The sequence below is a fragment of the Pogoniulus pusillus genome, chromosome 16 (genome assembly GCF_015220805.1).
Source record: "Pogoniulus pusillus isolate bPogPus1 chromosome 16, bPogPus1.pri, whole genome shotgun sequence".
NCBI classification, from domain to species: domain Eukaryota; kingdom Metazoa; phylum Chordata; class Aves; order Piciformes; family Lybiidae; genus Pogoniulus; species Pogoniulus pusillus.
The window spans coordinates 10,340,630-10,358,992 of record NC_087279.1 but is presented as its reverse complement, the minus strand read 5'-3'; the positions used below and the strand labels follow the sequence as shown (position 1 = coordinate 10,358,992).

The window sequence follows — 18,363 nt, the reverse complement described above, 5'->3', positions numbered from 1 at the left end:
TACCCAAACCTAAGTTACTTGACGTGAGCACTACAAGACAGTAAAAGAGCCACAAAGCAACTCATTCCATGACTATATAATTGCCCTAAGAAACACAACTCACTCTGCTAAAAGCACTGTGAAGAGGAAAAGATTCTACCTCCAGTGCATACAGACAGCTACTAACTACCAGGAAGACCAGGATGCGTTTGTGACTTGAAAGAAATAGATTTTTTTTTTTCTCTAAAACCAGTAACAAATTGAAAACCAAAAGTTTCATAGCATTAGTTACTCAAAGACTTAGTTAAGTCCACATGTAATTATTAAACCATTTTTCAGACAATGGTCACTGCACAGCCTCCAAACGGACAAGATAAATCAGGAATCTAAACCAGCCAAAACCTCTAAAACTCTTTTTAAACTAATCATAATCAGGACCACATCCAGCTGGCTTACATTTGCTGTAAGAACAAAATAAGCTGTTCTGCAGATAGCAAGAAATCTGAAGCAGATGCAGCAATCAAAGCCAGCTTTAACCAATCCACTTAATGATCCGTCTAATCAACTGAAGCACAGCTGTTCCTAACACCAGAGCATAATTTGCCTTTCAGGTAAAGAACAGTGAAAGAGATGCAAAGCAACAACCATGTTTTATAAAGAATTCAAAACAAATAAACCTCCCGGTCAGGAGAAAAAAAACAACTGACAAGACATTCAGCCTAAACATGAAACATTCAAAGGTCTACATAAAACATTATGCAGCTCAATACCAAACCATTAACACTTTCAACCAGGGAGAAAAAAAAACAACAAAACAATCCCAAACACACAACTAAAATCTAGTTTTGTGTTTGCAAACAGTCCAATATTACTTGCAAGATCCACATTAACATAGCTTAGTAAAAAAGGGATGAGGGAGGAAACAGGTGTGGGGTTTTTTTGTTTATTTCCTCAGAAACAGCATCTGAAAAACATATATTTAAAAAAAAATAGAAAACATACTTCGTGCTCAAAGTTTATCTAGTGAGTATTTTATGTGCAACTAAAGAATTACTGAGATCAGGCCTAGGACTGACTTCCTCTGCAATTCTGAGGTGATCTCATACCAAGAGTGATAAAAAACAACATGAGTGGGGACAAGAGATCAAAGCTCTCCAACTTTTAATGCACCCTATTAGATTTTCTTTTAAACTGGATACACTGAACAAAGTCTAGGTCGTTACACAAGCTGCATTAGAGAAAGAAAATCATTACAATAGCAGAACTTCACCCTAGGTTGATAGCCAATTTCTCGTTTAACAGCTGTTCCGAAACCAGGAGCAAAACACATACAATTTGCAACTACAACCCAAATAATTTCAGTGTTCAGCGGCTAACAGAAGGCCAGTTACAACATCAAAGAGCGTGTGCCTAATTTTAATTAAACGGAACATACACTTAACTACAACTAACGGATATTTGCTCTCACTCTCAACGAATACACGTACACACTTGTGCACTGGAAATAAACGTGGCACATTTCTACATACCTGCCCTGATGTGCTCCTAAGCGTTTGTTTCTACGCTGCCGAAGGAACTAGAACAGCGTTCAGGAGCTGGCGAGATAAGAGCAGCTGAGGTTCGGCGAGCCGCTGATTACCTTCAGCCCTCGCACCTGACACGCGAACTTTCGCCTGGAACCGCGCATGCGTCAGACGGACCGATGCTGCCCCCGGCCGCCCCAAGGCAGGGGCTGAGGCTCACAGGTGCCAGCGATTGCCCCGGCAGCACCCTATATGACCAGGCGAGCAGGTGGCAGCGCGCTTCACCTATCTCTGGCGCCCGGGAGGAAGCGGCAGCGGCAGCGCGCTCGGTCCGGCCGCAGGCGCGCAGGGCCTCCCCCAGGCGCGCAGGGCCTCCCGCAGCGGCGCCCCGGCAGGAGCTTCTGGCGGCCCGCGCTTTCGAACGGCGCGCGCAAAGCAGCCCGCCGAGCGCTACCACAGGCGCGGTGCGGGCAGGGGCCGCCTGCCGCGACTCCCGCCCCGCTGGAGAAAAGGCAGCGCACTTCTCCAGGCGTTACCCCAGATGCATAGGAGCAGTGCTAGGCTGCTGGCTAGTCTCTTTTTTTCTCTCTTTCTCTCTCTTTCTTTTTTGCCTCCCCCCGTTTACCCCTTGCGGAAGATCCCCTTGCTTTCCCCAATGCTTAGTTACGCCCAAGCTGGCAACGGCCACGAGACGCAGCCCGTGTGCTTTCATCGCATCTGTCCGGTTGGAAACAGGAACTGAAACTGACAGAGCTGTCGGCAGCCAAAGGCCCCAGGCAGAGGAACCTTTTTTCTCGGCTGAAGGCTGGGAAGGGATGCGAGGCGGAAGGTTAATGACGCTGCGCTCCGAGGCGCGCACATGGCGGCGGTAAGGGATTGTTGCGGCGCCTCCTCTCCGGAACCGTTCCAGGTCAGATTGTGTAGGATTCGAAGCAGCCTGCTGTAGTTGAAGATGTTCTTTCGGTATGCAGAGAGCTTAGACTGAATGAGGATTAAAGGTCTCTTTAATCCAAACGATTCTGTGGTTCAGGGGTGGCAATTCCCGGGGGCTTCTGTGGGCACCTGGACGACTTATGGGGGATTGGAGCTGGGGCTGTGGGTGGGTCGGGAGCCTCCCTCACCCGCTTGAAAAAGTTGTTACAGAGACGATAGTGCCAAAAGCCGGTCACACTTACCGTCATGCACTCAGTGATACAGTTAAAAGCTTAAAAAAAGATCCCAACACCGAAACTTTGTTTATAGCAGTGCAGAGACTGCTTATGGCAGTCCTGGCACAGGACTGGAGCAGACTGTCTTACCCACTGCAAAAACAAGGCACGCTCTTCTCAGAAGGCTCTTTTGATTAGTGCTGATGGAACAGTTTGTATCTGGTATATGATTGTGTTAATCCCTGCAGCCTGCGTGTTAGTGAACTGCTGATATCTTCTTGCAGGAAAGCGGAATGTGCCTTACAGGTGTGGCAGTTTGACGTTTCAACATGGAGAAGGAACAGCTTTCAAAACGTTTATATGTTGGAGGACTTGGCCATACCATTTCTAAGGCTGAACTACAAGAAAGATTTGGGAAGTTCGGGCATGTTTTGGATGCAGAGATTATTACAAGAAGAGATGATCAGGGTGAGAGTTTTACATCATTCTCTAAAAGTGAATTGGTTTTCAGTTTGTAATGTGAAATGAAACTTTTGCCTCAGAGATCTGTTACTTTCAGAAAATAGCTTAATTCTCAGTTTTAAGAGGAACCCTGAAATTACATAGAAATTAACAAAATGTTTATCATTGATCAGGGAACCCTATGAAAACTTTTGCATACATCAGTGTCAACATTTCTGATGCAGATCTTAAAAAATGTGAGTACATTGATTTTCTTGTAAGTAAATTATTATTTTTCTTCCCATTTGCATCACTGATGATGGATTTAATATTGTCAAATCAGGATGTGAAGGTAGAACCTGTTTTATTGTCATGTGCATTCTATTTTGTTTAAGCTGCAGCTTTATGGAAGTTGCTTGATTGGAGTTTTCAGTGAGTAGATGTAAGCAGACTGAAAATATCCTTGTGGCTGGAACAGGTGATTTATGAGTTTGTTCTAATTCATATGAAGATGTATAGAAAATGTGTTTTAAATGCTTAGATTGCTAAACTACTGGCAGTTATATAACACCATCAATGTAATATGTGGCAGCAAAGTAAAGAGAGGGATTGGTGGTCTGCCCTTCTATTTAGGGAATGATGCCATTAGGAATGGGAAAGCTGAAGTATGGAAGTTATGTAGGGAAGAGCCTATATGACGCTAGGGTAGAAACTTCCAAGTATGTTTATGTGAATATTCAGGTTTGTGTTTGAGCTGAACCATACAGATCTGAATAACTTCTGAAGTCATAACGAGTTCTGAGTGTAGACCTTCTTTTTTAATATCTGGATATTAGACCTTTCATATTCAAACTAAATCCAAGTGCTACAGAAACTGGAGAGTATCACAGAGGGAGCTATTGTCCAGTTTAACCTGTGGGGGTTTTTTTAATGTAGAAAACACTAATTTCTCATGCCTTTGTTTTACAGGTGTGTCAATTTTAAATAAAACAAAATGGAAAGGAGGAACACTGCAAATCGAGATGGCCAAAGAAAGCTTTTTGCACAGGTATGAATCGGATGGGAAAATATGTGATGTTGTTAAAGATTGTGCTAGTTTGAAGCAGGCTAGAATGTTTTGGTGAGAAGAACTAGATTACAGGCTGTGGAAAGAAAACAATGTGCCATACTCTTACTCTTTCTACTATTCATTGACGCTGGTGGATTATTGTTGTGTATTAGATACTAAAAAGTGTTTTACATCATTATCCCCCTAAAGGTAGCAGATATTTTAATTCCCTAAGCTGTGAATGGTTACTGTTTTGTGGGAGAGAGTCACTGCCCAGCTGTAATGCTAACAGGCAAGTATTTTTATGTAAGATATGTGTTTTGTTACAGACTTGCTGTGGAGAGGGAGGAAGCAAAGCTGCAGAAGGAAAAGCCACAGAGAAATGACAAAATATCTCTGTTGGAATCAATGAAAAAGGCTGGAGTTGCAGATTTTCATATGAAAGCAGTACCAGGTACAGAGGTGCCAGACCATAAGGTATGGTGGGGCAGTTGTATAGAAGGTTAAACCAAAAGAAAACAAAATGAAGAAAACAGAATTGGGTGCAAACTTTCTACATCTTTATGTAAATAGGCTTATATTAATGTGGCAGTTTAACTTAAGAAAAGTAGCCTGCATCTTAGTTGTAGATATGTAGAATGCTTCTGTTGGTCTTTGTAATGATTGTAAACAATCTTGATGGTACTGTCTTCTTTTTCTTGTTAAACGAGTAAATGCTTTGTTGCCTGCTTATGTTAGGAACATCTGTGCCACTTTCAAAAGCATCTAAAGAGAATGTGTGTCTTATTTTCTTATACAGCATATTGATTTTTAACAGCTGGGTTGTCACTTCCAACACTGACAATTCTGTGATTCTGTAGGAAAAGAGCAAAATAGTGCCAATCCTGTCTGTATATTTACCACTCCTAATTTGTAAACCAGAAGCCTTATATTAAAGTAGTGTTTGGAAAGTAATTTGATTCTTAATTGTGACTTTTGTAGGAATCTGGGTTGTTGGTTGGGTTTGTTGAGAAGGAGGCTGGCTAAGTTGCACAGTACCAATATATCTCGCATAAGAGACGGAACTAAAACAAAACAGTCACAAAGAATTCTTTCTCTGGTAACAGAAACACAATATATGTTGTGTTTTCTTTCAGAGTTACTTCCTTTTCTTTTTATTAACACCGATTATTTTTCTTTTCATTTAGAAATGGGTTGTTGGTAAATTTGGCAGAGTCTTGCCAATCCTTCATCTGAGGAATCAACAGAAAAATAAAATATCCTTTTCCAGTTGGCGGGGCAGAGGCACAATTTGCTTCTTTCTTTTGTCATAGGGGGAAGCAGTTGCTCAATGGTCTTAATATTGGTGACTATGGCATACTTGTGAATCCTCTAAGTAAATCATGCAGTTAAGTTTGTGTGATTTGAGGTTTTTTTTAGACTGCAATTCAGTTGCTTAAAGGCTTATGGTTGTAACATTGAAAAGGACTTTTTTTTGTCCTTTCACATAGAGTTTGGCCTGTTGATAAAGACTGGAGTCTGCTTGCTGCAAGAACCATGTTGGTTTAATTCCTTTAACTTGAACTAACATTGTGAAATATGACCCATCGAAATATTGCCATAACCTGAGGAAGCTGGAGCCAGACTTGACACATTTAGTTCCTGTATCTGAGCTTACCTGGCACTTGGAAGGGGGAGATGACACCATAAGTAAGAAGCGTCGAGGAGAGTTCCCTGTGGCAAAGAAACCACTTAAGAAAATGAAGCAGCTGGGCAGTGAGGCCGTGAATGGTGCAGGGGATCTCTCTTCTGGCTGCCAGTCACATTCAAAAAGCACAAGCTCACAGCTAGATCAAAGATCCAGACCCAATGGGAAATCTAAATTGCCTCTATCAAGGAGTTTTAATAGTCAAATATCAGGAAGAGGTTTATTATCAAATAGAAGCAGTGTTTCTGGAGTTGCAGCTCAAAACAATACGAGTGTTTCTGATAGTGACATTGATTCTGAAGAGGAGATCAGAGCAATGGTAAAGAAAGAGAGTGAAAAGCAGAAAGCTGAAAACATTGAGGCTGAAGATGTTGAGACTGAAAGTGATCACTTGGAAATTGTTGGGGATAATTTTGAATTAAAATACAATACTCACTGGTCCTTAAATAATCCAGGTGCCATTAAGAAAGCTATCAGAGGAGGTGATAGAGAGGCTGTGGAATGTGATAATGGTTATGATTCAGCAGGTACAGATGAAATTATTGCTGAAAGTAAAACTTCAGATCAAAGCAGCAGGAAAGCTGCAGTTTTAGAATCTAAGCTGGTGGCAGTGGAAAATAAAGAAATGTTAAGTAACAAAAAATGTGATTTAGTAAAGGACTCCTCAGTGAAAAACTGCAATTTGAAAGAATACTGTGAAGGAAATGGGAAAATGAAAAAGTCCAAAACTGGTGCCTTGCAGAGTACAGCAGTTAACAGCACAACCAAGTCAAGTAGTAGTGAAAGCTCCTCTTCAGAGCCTGAGGAAGGTGAGTCTGACATCAGCTCCAATTATGAATCCATGATGCAAAACTGTTACCACTTAGACCTTACATTAGATGACTTAAAAGCATTAGCTACTGGAAACTCTGGGATAGCAGAAGAAGACTCAGATAGTGCAGAGAGGTGTAGTCAGCACCATAGTGAAGAAAATCCTACAAGTAACATTGTAAATAACCCCAAAATTTTAGAAGTTTGCCCTGCAGTTAAAAAAAAAAGTATCTCTCCTGAAGATGTACTTGCTGAGATATTGGCAGGGGAGGAGAGTGTTGAAGAGAGCTCCAAGGGCCAAGATAATTCAGGTTTAAAGTATCGGCCCTTCAGGGGAATGGGGTCCCTTTTTGAGAAGGAGGTCAGTCAGGGCAGCACTGGTGTGAAAAAGAGGTCTGTAGATAGTTCAGGTATTTACACTTCTATTTCTTGTGGTGGGGAGGAGTCATCTGAAAAACAGGCAAAGAACCACCCATTGAATTCCCTTGAAGTCAGCAGTAAAAAAAAGAGACAAAATCTGCATTGTGAACAGCATAAGGCCTCATCTGATGCTGCCTGTGTAGTAGAGAAGAGAGATCAACCTGCTTCCAGGCCATGTTTACAGGGAAAGAACAAAGATGCAAGTTCTTCACAAGGTTACCAAAGTTCAAAGCCTGGAGATGCTGCTTCCAATAGTGATAAGAGTGAAGCTGAGAGCACTGGCACAGACAATGATGCTGCAGTGGCACAGAAACATCTTGAACGACAGCTGAAAAGTCCAAAACAGCTTTCAACAAAACTGAAGCAGAACGTAAGCAACAAAAGTCCAGAATGTAATGCCCCTGAATGTAAGGATGGGAAGACAAGCCTTCTGGAAAATAGGGAGCTTTGTCTTCATGCTACATCTTCCAAGGAACCTAGTACACAAACCAGACAGTTGCAGGACAACCTGAAGAGGCTGGCAGCTCTGGAAGAGAGGCAGAAAGAGAGAGAATTACAGAAGAAACTCATACAAGGAGCTCTTTCAAAAGTGGTAATTGCAATTGATTTGTATCTGTAGAGTGTGCACTGAAAAGGGGAAATTAATAGATGTGGAGTTACATAGTTAAGAATCATTCTGGAATTTCGGATTACTTTACCAGGCTTCTTTTTGAGTCTATACAAAATGATGCCTACCTAATTCCTGGAATGTCTCTAGAGTTACAAGAGGAATAACAGATTACTCTTTTTATGTCATGCAAATGACTTTTAGATACTTGGATATGATTGTAGTAAGTATTTGATATGTTTGACCTGAGAATTTGACTCTTACTAGGACAGCCAGCCAGCAAGCAAGCACAAACACATCGTATTCAACTCGGATGCGGAAAGTGAAGCTGAAGCAGATGAGATGTCAAAAATGGATGTGAATGTGGGGAAAAGGCATGGAGATGTAAGTGTCATTAAGAAAGAGCCCAGTATTCTGAAAGGTAATTCTATGTCAGTATGACTATGCCTTTTATTTTGAAGATGAAGTGACGGGATAAAAAAAAAAAGTTTGAATTAATGTACATGATTCTTGAGATCTTGCTTACACAGAAAGGTTAACACAAATGAAGTTTCAAATAACCTTGCATCTGATAAAGCTGGAGAAATTAGGTAATTTGTGAAGAAATTTGTATAAAAGATATTCTAACCTTGATTAAGAGAACACTGAAGTTCATAGGCATTACACACCATTGCTTTTGCAATTCCATTGCTTTTGGTCAAAGGAAGGGAGGAGATTTGGGTTGAGTACTATGGAAGGACTCTGTTTTTCCCAACAGTACCAAGAGTCTGTGTTTCTGTGGTGTCTTCTAACTTCTCTGTAATGACAAGCAACAGGACTAGAGGAAATGGTTACAAGCTGTGCAGGGGAGATTTAGGCTGCATACTACAAAATAATTCCTCACAGAAAGGGTTCCCAAACACTGGAGTCGTCTGCCCAGGGCTGTGGTGGAGTCACCATTGCTAGGGGATTGGATGCTCTTTGAGGTTGCTTCCAGTTCTATGATGTTGTTTTTAAAGTGTTGTTAATGGTACAGACAATTTGTGGGGCTTTCTCTTGACACCTTACCCAATACCTTATTTAGCAGACTTGTCAGGATTTTGCCACCATATGCCAGCCCTATTAGCTGTGTTTTGCTGGAATAAAACTTCTTGTATCATTACACAACAGCCCCAAGCAGTGATACAGGCTTGGGACAGAGTGGCTGGAGAGCAGCTAGGATAAAAGGGACCTGGGGGTCCTGGTAGATAGTGGGCTGAACGTGAGCCAGCAGTGTGCCCAGGTGGCCAGGAGAGCCAATGGCATCCTGGCCTGTATCAGGAACAGTGTGGCCAGTAGGACAAGGGAGGTTATTCTTTCCCTGTACTCAGTGTTGGTCAGGCCACACCTTGAGTACTGTGTCCATTTCTGGGCTCATCAATTCAAGAGAGATGTTGAGATACTGGAACATGTCCAGAGAAGGGCAATGAAGCTCATGAGGGGCCTGGAACACAAACCCTGTGAGGAGAGGCTGAGGGAGCTGGGGTTGTTTGGCCTGGAGAAGAGGAGGCTCATGGGGCACCTCATTGCTGTCTACAACTACCTGAAGGAAGGCTGTAGCCAGGTGGGGGTCAGTCTCTTCTCCCAGAAGAGAACCAGAAACAGAACAAGGGGACACAGTCTCAGGTTGTGCTGGGGGAGGTATAGGCTGGATGTTAGGAGGAAGTTCTTCACAAAGAGAAGTGATTTGCCATTGGAATGGGCTGCCCAGGCAGGTGGTGGAGTTGCTGTCCCTGGAGTCGTTCAAGAAAAGACTGGATGAGGTATTAGTGCCATGGTCTAGTTGATTGGATAGGGCTGGGTGATAGATTGGACTAGATGATCTTGGAGGTCTCTTCCAACCTGGTTGATTGTACAATTTTCTTAGTCACATCTCTGCTAAAGCTTTAAACTGTTGGGTTTGCTTTTGTTGTGTTGTTTTTTCTTCAAAAACACAGTAAGATTAGGACCATTCTCCCTATTTAAGCAAAACCACCTTTTCTGACTTTTTCTCACATTTATCACTCTTTTTACCTATGTATCTCTTACCTTACATTTAGAATCCCTGCCCTGTATTATTTTCTTTAAAAGAAGGTGTAGATCCATAGAAATTTGTTAAGAAGCCATGGATTGCTTACCTTCTGTCATCAGTGATATTTATCAATTGATGTAAACTATGTCCTAGAGTTTATGCCATAGATGTGACTTGTTCAGGAAAGGTTTAAGTAGTCATGGATATTTTTAAGTTGATTTCCCTTGACATAATCTGAAAGCTGCATGTTTGTACCTAACTGTCTCATATTGTAAAACCTGAGTTACCCTTTGCATAGATGCTATGCCTGTGCTAAAATGTTATAGTCATAAATCTGAACCAGAATCAAAGAATTGTCTTATAATCTGCAAAATAAGTTTTGAAGCACACAGATCAATAGGCTGGCTGATGGTTCTAGAAATACACTTTTTCAGGGAAACTGGAAAGCATGTGAACAGAGCTATTTTCTCAATCTACTTTTCTGTATTTTTCTTTTTGTTTAACAAAGGGTAAATCTACTCCTAAAACTTCATGCAAACTGTTTGAAAGCAGTGAGGATGAGCAAGAGGATACAGATGATGAGATATTCAAAATTAAGCCTCATTTTGAAGGCAAAGCTGGTGAAAAAGTGAGTAAACCCATTACTGTAATTCAGTTTTCTTCTAAGTCTCCCTAAGGCCAGAAGAAGAGAACATGTAGGTTTGCATCCTTGCTGAATATGATTTTGATAGGCTTGCAACTGACTTGAGGAGAGGAAACAGTAGCCCTGGAAGTGTCTTGCAGAGTGGAAGGAGTTTCTCTGATGTTACCACACTAGAATGCAAAGAAATGTTTGAAAAAGCTGTCAAGATCTAAAAGTTATTAGAATGTTGCCATGATTATTGTTAGGGAATGTTGGTAGCTTTCCTTTCCAGTGCTTAACAGGTTCTATTTCATTTCATTTAGCTCTTGCAGTTGCAATCGCGATTTGGCACAGACAAAAGGTTTCGCATGGATGCACGATTCCTTGAAAGTGACAGTGAAGAGGAAGGTAAACCTACTCAGGTTTGCTGGTTAATGATAACAGCAGGCTGTATCATGGAGCTTTCATTTTGAATGCTTGAAACAGTTTATGGACTGTTGGTTCTTTGGTATCTTAAAGGAAATAACCTAGCTCTGTTGTGGCTGTACATAGTATACATATATGTAGCGGTGTTTTCTTAGAGCTTTGCAAGAGTGTTGGTAACAGCTGAATGAGACTTGCTTGGTTGATAAATCCACATTTGAAAATATTTTTGTAGTACAGGATGAGACCTGAATGTGTTTCTCCATGTTTTTCACAGCGTAAGTGGTGAGGTATTAAAATGTTTGGGTTTTTTTACCATTATGTCCATTTCAGCTGTGCTGTAGTCATCCTGCAGTCCACAGGTGGTGTAGCAGGTTCAGAAAAAAGTTTTCTTTTCCTTTTTCGAAACAGAAGGAAGAAAAGCTCAAAGGTGGAAGACAAGTATTTAAAACTTCTTGTCATCTACCAAAACTGAAATTGTTAGCCTAGTTTTCAAGATTCAGTTTGGTTCAGAAACCTAATTTTTGCCTAGTTCTGCTACACCCTTGGTTGCTTGAACCTGTTCATATGTACAGCATCTATTAGTGGCAGAGTAGTTGTACTGTTACATGGTACAAGCAGGAAACAAGTTAGATAACTGATCTGATTTTCACATGAAACAGATGCCCACAATACTTCTAATAAAACATTTGCTGCAGTGCCAGGGAAAAAAGCCTCTTAAGTAGCTTGAAAATAAAGGAAGCGACAGGTTGATATGTGTGAGCTCTCTTAGTACTGTAATAATGTTTTATATCTATACTGCTGGCTCACATCTGAGCAGGGGAAATTAATGTATCGATTTTCCTTTTCACAGAGGCAAACACCTCGAAGGCAGATGAGGAAGAAGAGCTTGCTGCAGAGAAAAAGAAAAATCTGCAAATACTGGGAAGCCTCTTGAATATTGACCTGAAACATTCCAAGACAAATAAAAAAGCTGCAAGTGCTAAGAAATTCAGGTATGAATCATCCATTAGCAGAACAGAAAGAATTTCAGAAAAGAGTCATTTTGGCCAAAGTTTCACAACTACAATTTCTGCCTAGCTGATCATGAAAAGTACTTCCTTCTCTATTGTGTGCATTTGAAGGCACTCTTCAATGCAGTGTCCCAATAGATTATATAACTAGCAATTGTCATGAGTTTAGGGAAGGAACCATTGGATGCCTTCTTGAGTTTCTTTTAGTAGATTTTGAATGCTCTAATGGTTGGGTATGAAAATGAATATTTTGCTGAGTTGTTTATGTAAGACATATTTCTGTTCTCTTTGGAGGCAAACTTAAGGCAGCTAAACAAAGAACTTATGTATTGGTCAGTAGGTCAGGAAGTTAATTAGGTTCTAACATCCATAGCAGTTAGTGAGGTTTTTGTTGTCTCTGGCCTACTGGCAATAAGGTATTTATGTTTGCTATTGCACATGTCCTAGCTGCCATTACGTGATGGGATAGGTTTGGAAATGTACCTCTCAAAGTACAATGAGAGTTTGGGGTCTTCAGCCTGGAGAAAAGTTGACATGGGTTGAGCTTTTAGAATAGTTCATGGTTTTTCTTTCCCTTTCTGTTTTTATAGAGATATCAATGCCCTGCGCTATGATCCCACAAGAGAAGACCATGCAGTTTTTGAAAAGAAACCAACTGTTACAGAAAAAGAGAGGTAATATTACAGCTTGGTAACTATAATTGTGATGTTTCTTCCTATGGAAGGATGGCAAGAGCAGAAGATGGACTTTGAAACTAGGTAGACTGCTCCGCTTTTGGTTTATGGGTTTTTTGTGTTCTGTTAAAACCAAGATACAGTAAGAACTGTGACCACTTAGAAAGGAGAGATATTACATGTTTTTACTTCACCAGTTTTCCTGCATGCCATTTTCTGCCTTCCTGTTTCAGCTTCTAGCTATCCCTTTGCTTTAAGTTAAGATCTTTTAAGATTTAAAAATCTATGAGGAAAAAATACTAGCTTTTGACTTCTCACTTTCTGGCAAGAGAAATGTTAAGATGTGGTTAATTATGAAGTAGACTGTTGCTTCCTTTGGAGTCAAACCTCAGGTGTTTCCCCCACTGCCTAGGCTTGAACAGTGGGTAGGTGTTAGGCGCTGAAAAGACACAAGTCTAAACCAAAAAGACAGTCATGTTGCGCTAAAAAACTTTCTGGCACTAGACAATATCCCACCAACGGAACCTAGAACTGAGAAGAAGGGAGGAAAAAGCCTCACCCAAACCTTAAAAATGAACCACTCAGTGTGCTTATATGCGTTTAGGAAGACATCAATGCCAAGCATATATATGCTATGTTACTGTCCTTTAACAATCTTGTTTCAGTAAAGCAAAAAGGAAGAAGAAAAAGGAAGAGAGTGAGAAACGGCCTGAAGTGTCTAAAGAAACATATTATAATATTACTGTTGACTTAAAAGAGTTGCTGGGATCTTCAAAGAGCAAATCAACAACAAATGAAGAAATACCCTGGGACAAAGAGGATTTGGACCCTGATGCTGGGAGTAAGGTAGCTCAGGAGTCGAGTGGTTTCATGTTTTCCTTCTTTGGAGACACGGAGGAGTCAAGCAAAAAGGAAGGTAATAGTACAGTAGGTCATGTCAGGCACTGTAGGGTTGATAGAAATTCAGAATCCAGGGGAATTTCAGAGGCAAATTCAGTAATTATGCAAACAATTCTGATCTCTTAAAGTTACCATGGTTCTTGTAGTTCAATCACACTTAATTCATATTTACATCCCAGGAGTTTTGTGAGGGATGTTTTGAGAAGGAAGTATTATTGAACTGTTTTTTGAACCATCATAGGAAAACTTTAGAAAATTGAAACTGAGTGACACATGATTTATCAACATGTTCTGATAAAAGGTAGAATCAAACATTATGAAATCAAAATGAAAATACTTCTTCAGAAATCAAGGCACTTAAGTGGTAATGTAGGAAATAAACTGGGTGAAATTAATTGAGATTGCTTAAAAAGCACCCCAAACCCTGCAAACAGAAACACTGGAATGAAATAATAAAACCCGCACACTTCTGTAGTAATACAGGTTTCAGAACATGCAAGAGATCTCTAGAACAAAGTGGGAAATAACCAAGCAGAGGTGTTCAGAGTTCACAAAGTTGTTGGCATTGAGAACCACATGAGTGGTGTCTTACTGTTATGAACAATTATTGCTTTCCATTGTATAAGAATTCTATGTGGTGCCAGCAGGGCCACTGTGGTAGCTGCTGTTTTGACACCAGGGTAAGTCTCTCTCCATTGCACATCTCAGTTGCTTTGGTGATATTTTTTCTTACATTATTTGTGTTGAACCTGACTTAAAATCATGTGTGTCATGTGGAACCTGTGAAGGGAGAACATCAGGGTTAGTCTTTTGTTCTGAGCACAAACTGTGGGTGTTTGGAGACAGTTTAAACTTCCAAATGTTCACTTTTTCCAAAGGAGAATTTTCTTATCTTCCTCTTGAACAAAGTTTCATGTTCTAATTACTCTTGGATTTGGCAATTGTTTTATATTGCCAGAGGGAGGCAGTACAGGAGCATTTCTCTATTCTGGTCATCCAGACAAGTAGTGCACCACACTAGAAGAGAGGTTACTCTAGGTTCACAATCTTAATCCTTTTGGCAAAGTGAAGTAGTAAGGCTTCAGGGTTACCCTATGTAAACAGGGCTTCTGGCAACTGGCTTTGTATGCTATAGGCAGGAATATGTATGTGATAATATAACACAGCTTAAACACACAGAATAAGCTTAAGGCATTATGAGTTTCTTTGCAAAGGAACTAATAAAGATAGTTCAGAGTGCAAGAAAGCTTTTACTCCCAACTTGTGCAATCCACAGATAGACACAATTACTCCAAACTCAGTTGATAATGATTGTTAGTTTGGAGTGATTTGATTAAACCCTAATCTCTAACAACAAGCTTTAGAAGGGCTTCTGCACTTTTTTCTTTTGTTGTGATGATAGTATTTGAGAACTTGGAGGGTGGATTTGGAACATAGGAGAAAGCAAACTAAAGTTCTACAGGCCCAGAGTGTGATAGAAATCCTGAGAGGGGAATCACAGCATGGCTTAGTTTGGAAAGGACCTTAGAGATCATCTACTTCAGCCTTCCTGCCATGGGCAGGGACACCTCTCAACTAGACTCAGCTGATTAAGGCCTCATTCAGCCTGGCCTTAACCACCCCGAGGAAGAAGGCATCCATAACCTCTCTGGGCAACCTATTACAGAATCTCACCATGCTCATACTGAAGAACTTCTTTCTAAGATCCAGTGTGAACCCAATCTCCCTCAGCTTGAATCCATTCTCCCTTATCCTATTGATAGACACCCTTATGAAAAGTCCCTCTCCAGCCTTTGCATAGGATTTCTTCAGGTATTGGAAGGCCACTATAAAGTCTCCCCAGACTATTGGCTGAACAACCCCAGCTCCCTAAGCCTATCCTCATAGCAAAGGTTCTGCAGCCCTTGGATTATCTTTGTGACTCTCCTTTGGACTTGCTCCAAGAGTTCTGTGCCCTTATGATGGGGACATCAAAAATATATGTGTATTTGAGGTGAGGTCTCACAAGAACAGAGCAAAGTTTCAGTCCTTAAATCTTTTCCAATTTAAGTATTTCATTCAGAAGTAGAAATTGTAATGGCAATTAGGAGGATAAACTGAATTACTGCTTATTTTTAATTGTGATATTATTGCAGAGCCCTATGTAATTGAAACAATAAAACCTGTAAAAGTCACATGGCAAGAAGATCCACGTTTTCATGACAGCAGTTCTGAGGGTGACGATGAACAAGAGGCAGCAGAAATTGAAAATGATGGTGAAACGTAAGTTGCATTTGTATTTGTTGTCTGCTTCGTAGTTGTTTGATGCTATCAGAGTATTAACAGCAGCACTCAGGTTATAGGGAACTAAGGTCTTCATTTCATGTCTCTTACTAGTGGAGGTCATCTTAGTGAACTGTTCCTTGCTGCATAGAATGTAATAATCAAAAAGTCTCAGTACCACACTTGATTTGAAGTTCAGTGTAACAGTTGAGTTCCTAATTCAGTGCATGAGAACTTAACTGGGTAGTAGGCTTGACCAAAAGTCAAATAGATGTGGAGTTTTCTTAAGAAAGGTTTAATTATGGAAGTGTGTGTTTGGTTACTATGGAGTAATGCTCTTCAATGCAACCTATTTCTCCAAAGCACTACAGCTCTCACTTCTGTTAATGGAATTTGACAGTAACTTCACAATGCTATGATCTTTTTTTTCTGTCTAGGTTTTTATCTTTACCACATACAGAAACAAAAAGATTTTTCTTCTTCTCCAAAGCTGATGAACGACTAAGAGGTACAGCAGTCCTTACTCCTATTTTTTAAACTTACAGGAATGTAATGACAAAAAACCCCTCTACCTAGTTAATGTGTTGTAGTGAAAGAAGAAAATTGTGTGTTTCTATCATTACTTGTGGCGTACATGGTGATAGCACATCCCATGAGAAAGGCCTGCTAAAATAAATGCTGAACAGCTGTCTGCTTTTCTGGGTTTGGATAATTGCCTATTATATAGCTGGCCTTCTAGGACTTGCCAAGAAAAGAAAAAACCACAACATCACTTGCTAAGTTATCTACACATATTGAATCCTTTCTGATGTATATATAATCTTTAAATTATCTGTGTTTCTGCTGTTGTTCTTAAGTATGTTGAATAGTCTTATCAGACATAGGCCCACATGGTTCTTGGCCCTAAATAATGTCTTTTTTTTTTCTTGTGAATGTAACAGATGTCATAGTTTAAAATAAATACACAAACCAGCAATAACAATAAACTAAATACATTTTTTAAAACCCTCAAACAAATGAAAACCAAATGAATCAAACAGAACAACCTGCAGGCCACCAAAACAATTGCTCTTGATATTTCAAAACAGTCTTACATGCTGCCACTTTTCTGAGACCTGGTAGGTAACTACCATTAAATTTGTGTCAGGCTTTCTGTGTTCATAGAGTTACTGTATGGAAATCTTCCATCTTATCTAATGTACACTGCCTGGTAGAACTGAGCAGTCATAAACTTTCTTGGGAGACACAGGACAAAGGTGCTGAGCCTTTCATGAAGCAGATGCTGCTTCACTGCAGTTTATCCTGCAGCACACTGAGGAAAACTGCTGCCTTTCTGTAATGCATAAGGCTGTAGTGCCTACTATTTGAGTTTGACCCAGCCATGTTGTGGGACAAGAGAGAAATACTGAAGACAAGGACTTCTGATTTTTATTGCTGTGTTGCTCATGAGGTTTGTGAACAGCAGCATATTCAGAAGTGTTTCATCATATTAATTTGTTCTTTGCTTTATCCAGAGGGCCCTAGGTTATTCTGTAGGTCAGTAGACCTCAGCGAAGACAGAGATGGTTGGGAAGAGAGGCGTAGATTACTGCTTGAGGTGAGTATTTCAGCGTCTGTTACTTGGCGACTGCAACTGAAAGCTCAGCAGGAGGAGGGAACGTGGCTGCTTATTTACTTCATTTGCATTTTAAAAAGAATCAGGACCTTTAGAAGGGCTTGAAATTGTGTAATTGTCACAAAGCTAAACTTTTTTTTATGTGTAAGTGTGTGTAACATGTGGTGATGTCCAGGTAGGTAAATTACTGCATCTCTGTATTGTACAGGGCCAGTTACTTGTTTGCATGTAAAAAAGGTGTTTGAGGTAAACAGATGAAATTAGAAACTTCTCCAAAAAAACTGTGTTAATGTTTTCAATGTTTTCAGGAATGCCGGAAGAAGCATAAGGATGCAAGGAGAAAAGTGAGACCAAACCAATAAATCTTTCTTACCCTACTGGTCAGAAGTGTTTTGTATTTCTTCTTGGAAGAAGCTGCAGATAAATATTACTTGGAAAATTCTAGTATCTCAAACATCTGATGGGGAATAACACTAGAAAAGACTATTAAAGTTTGTTCTAAGTAGGAACAGATTTATGGTGTCACAGCTTCTACCAAAGTTTTGGTTCTTCTGTGTATATAAATGTTACTTGCTGCTTTGCAAGGTTTTGGAGGATTAGATCATGTAGAAAAGACAGCACAGCTATTTTGCTGTTATCTCTGCTCCCAGTGCTGAACTGGGTTGAGAGAGTAAGTAGCACTGTGTCTGTAAGACTGTATAACCTGTACTCTGTCAATCATAACAAGGTCCTGTTTTGAGATTCTTTTACACACTCTTGGGATGCATTATTTCCAGAGTAAAAGTGGACCAGAAGTTTATGAAAATATATGTATAAAGTATGAAAGAGGTAATTTGTATTTCTTTGCAAGGATGATTTTTCTACATTTAAATTGACTATGTATAATAGTAAATATTAAAGCCAAATGTTGCTGGTGCTGTGTCCTTGATGAATGAATGATGCTTTCACATCTGCCATCTTTATTCTTGCATCCATTTCACCTGTATGTGGCAGAGGGCCTTCTCCCTCACCAGCCACATGCAAGCCCCATCCCTCCCCTGTCCTCTCCTTACCTCACCAGAGCCCTCTGATGCATGCCTGAGCCCTGTTGTGGGTTTTGCCCTGTGGATCATGGTGGTCACTGGGACACCCCCACCACTTGCCTCTTTGGCCATCAGGTCAC

At 40.3% G+C, this 18,363-nt stretch overlaps 1 protein-coding gene across 1 annotated transcript; it reads left to right on the top strand.

Annotated features, from left to right (window-relative positions):
• The first annotated feature begins 1,873 nt into the window (after positions 1-1,873).
• On the top strand, positions 1,874-18,137 carry NOL8 (nucleolar protein 8). Its single transcript, XM_064156379.1, has 17 exons — positions 1,874-2,412; positions 2,935-3,118; positions 3,286-3,348; positions 4,061-4,139; positions 4,469-4,616; positions 5,327-5,397; positions 5,710-7,648; positions 7,931-8,047; positions 10,201-10,320; positions 10,638-10,722; positions 11,591-11,732; positions 12,341-12,424; positions 13,090-13,340; positions 15,460-15,586; positions 16,024-16,094; positions 17,101-17,183; positions 17,510-18,137. The coding sequence occupies exons 2-17, from the start codon at positions 2,980-2,982 to the stop codon at positions 17,561-17,563; spliced, it is 3,573 nt and encodes a 1,190-aa protein (XP_064012449.1). The 5' UTR covers positions 1,874-2,412; positions 2,935-2,979; the 3' UTR covers positions 17,564-18,137.
• Positions 18,138-18,363: the final 226 nt, after the last annotated feature.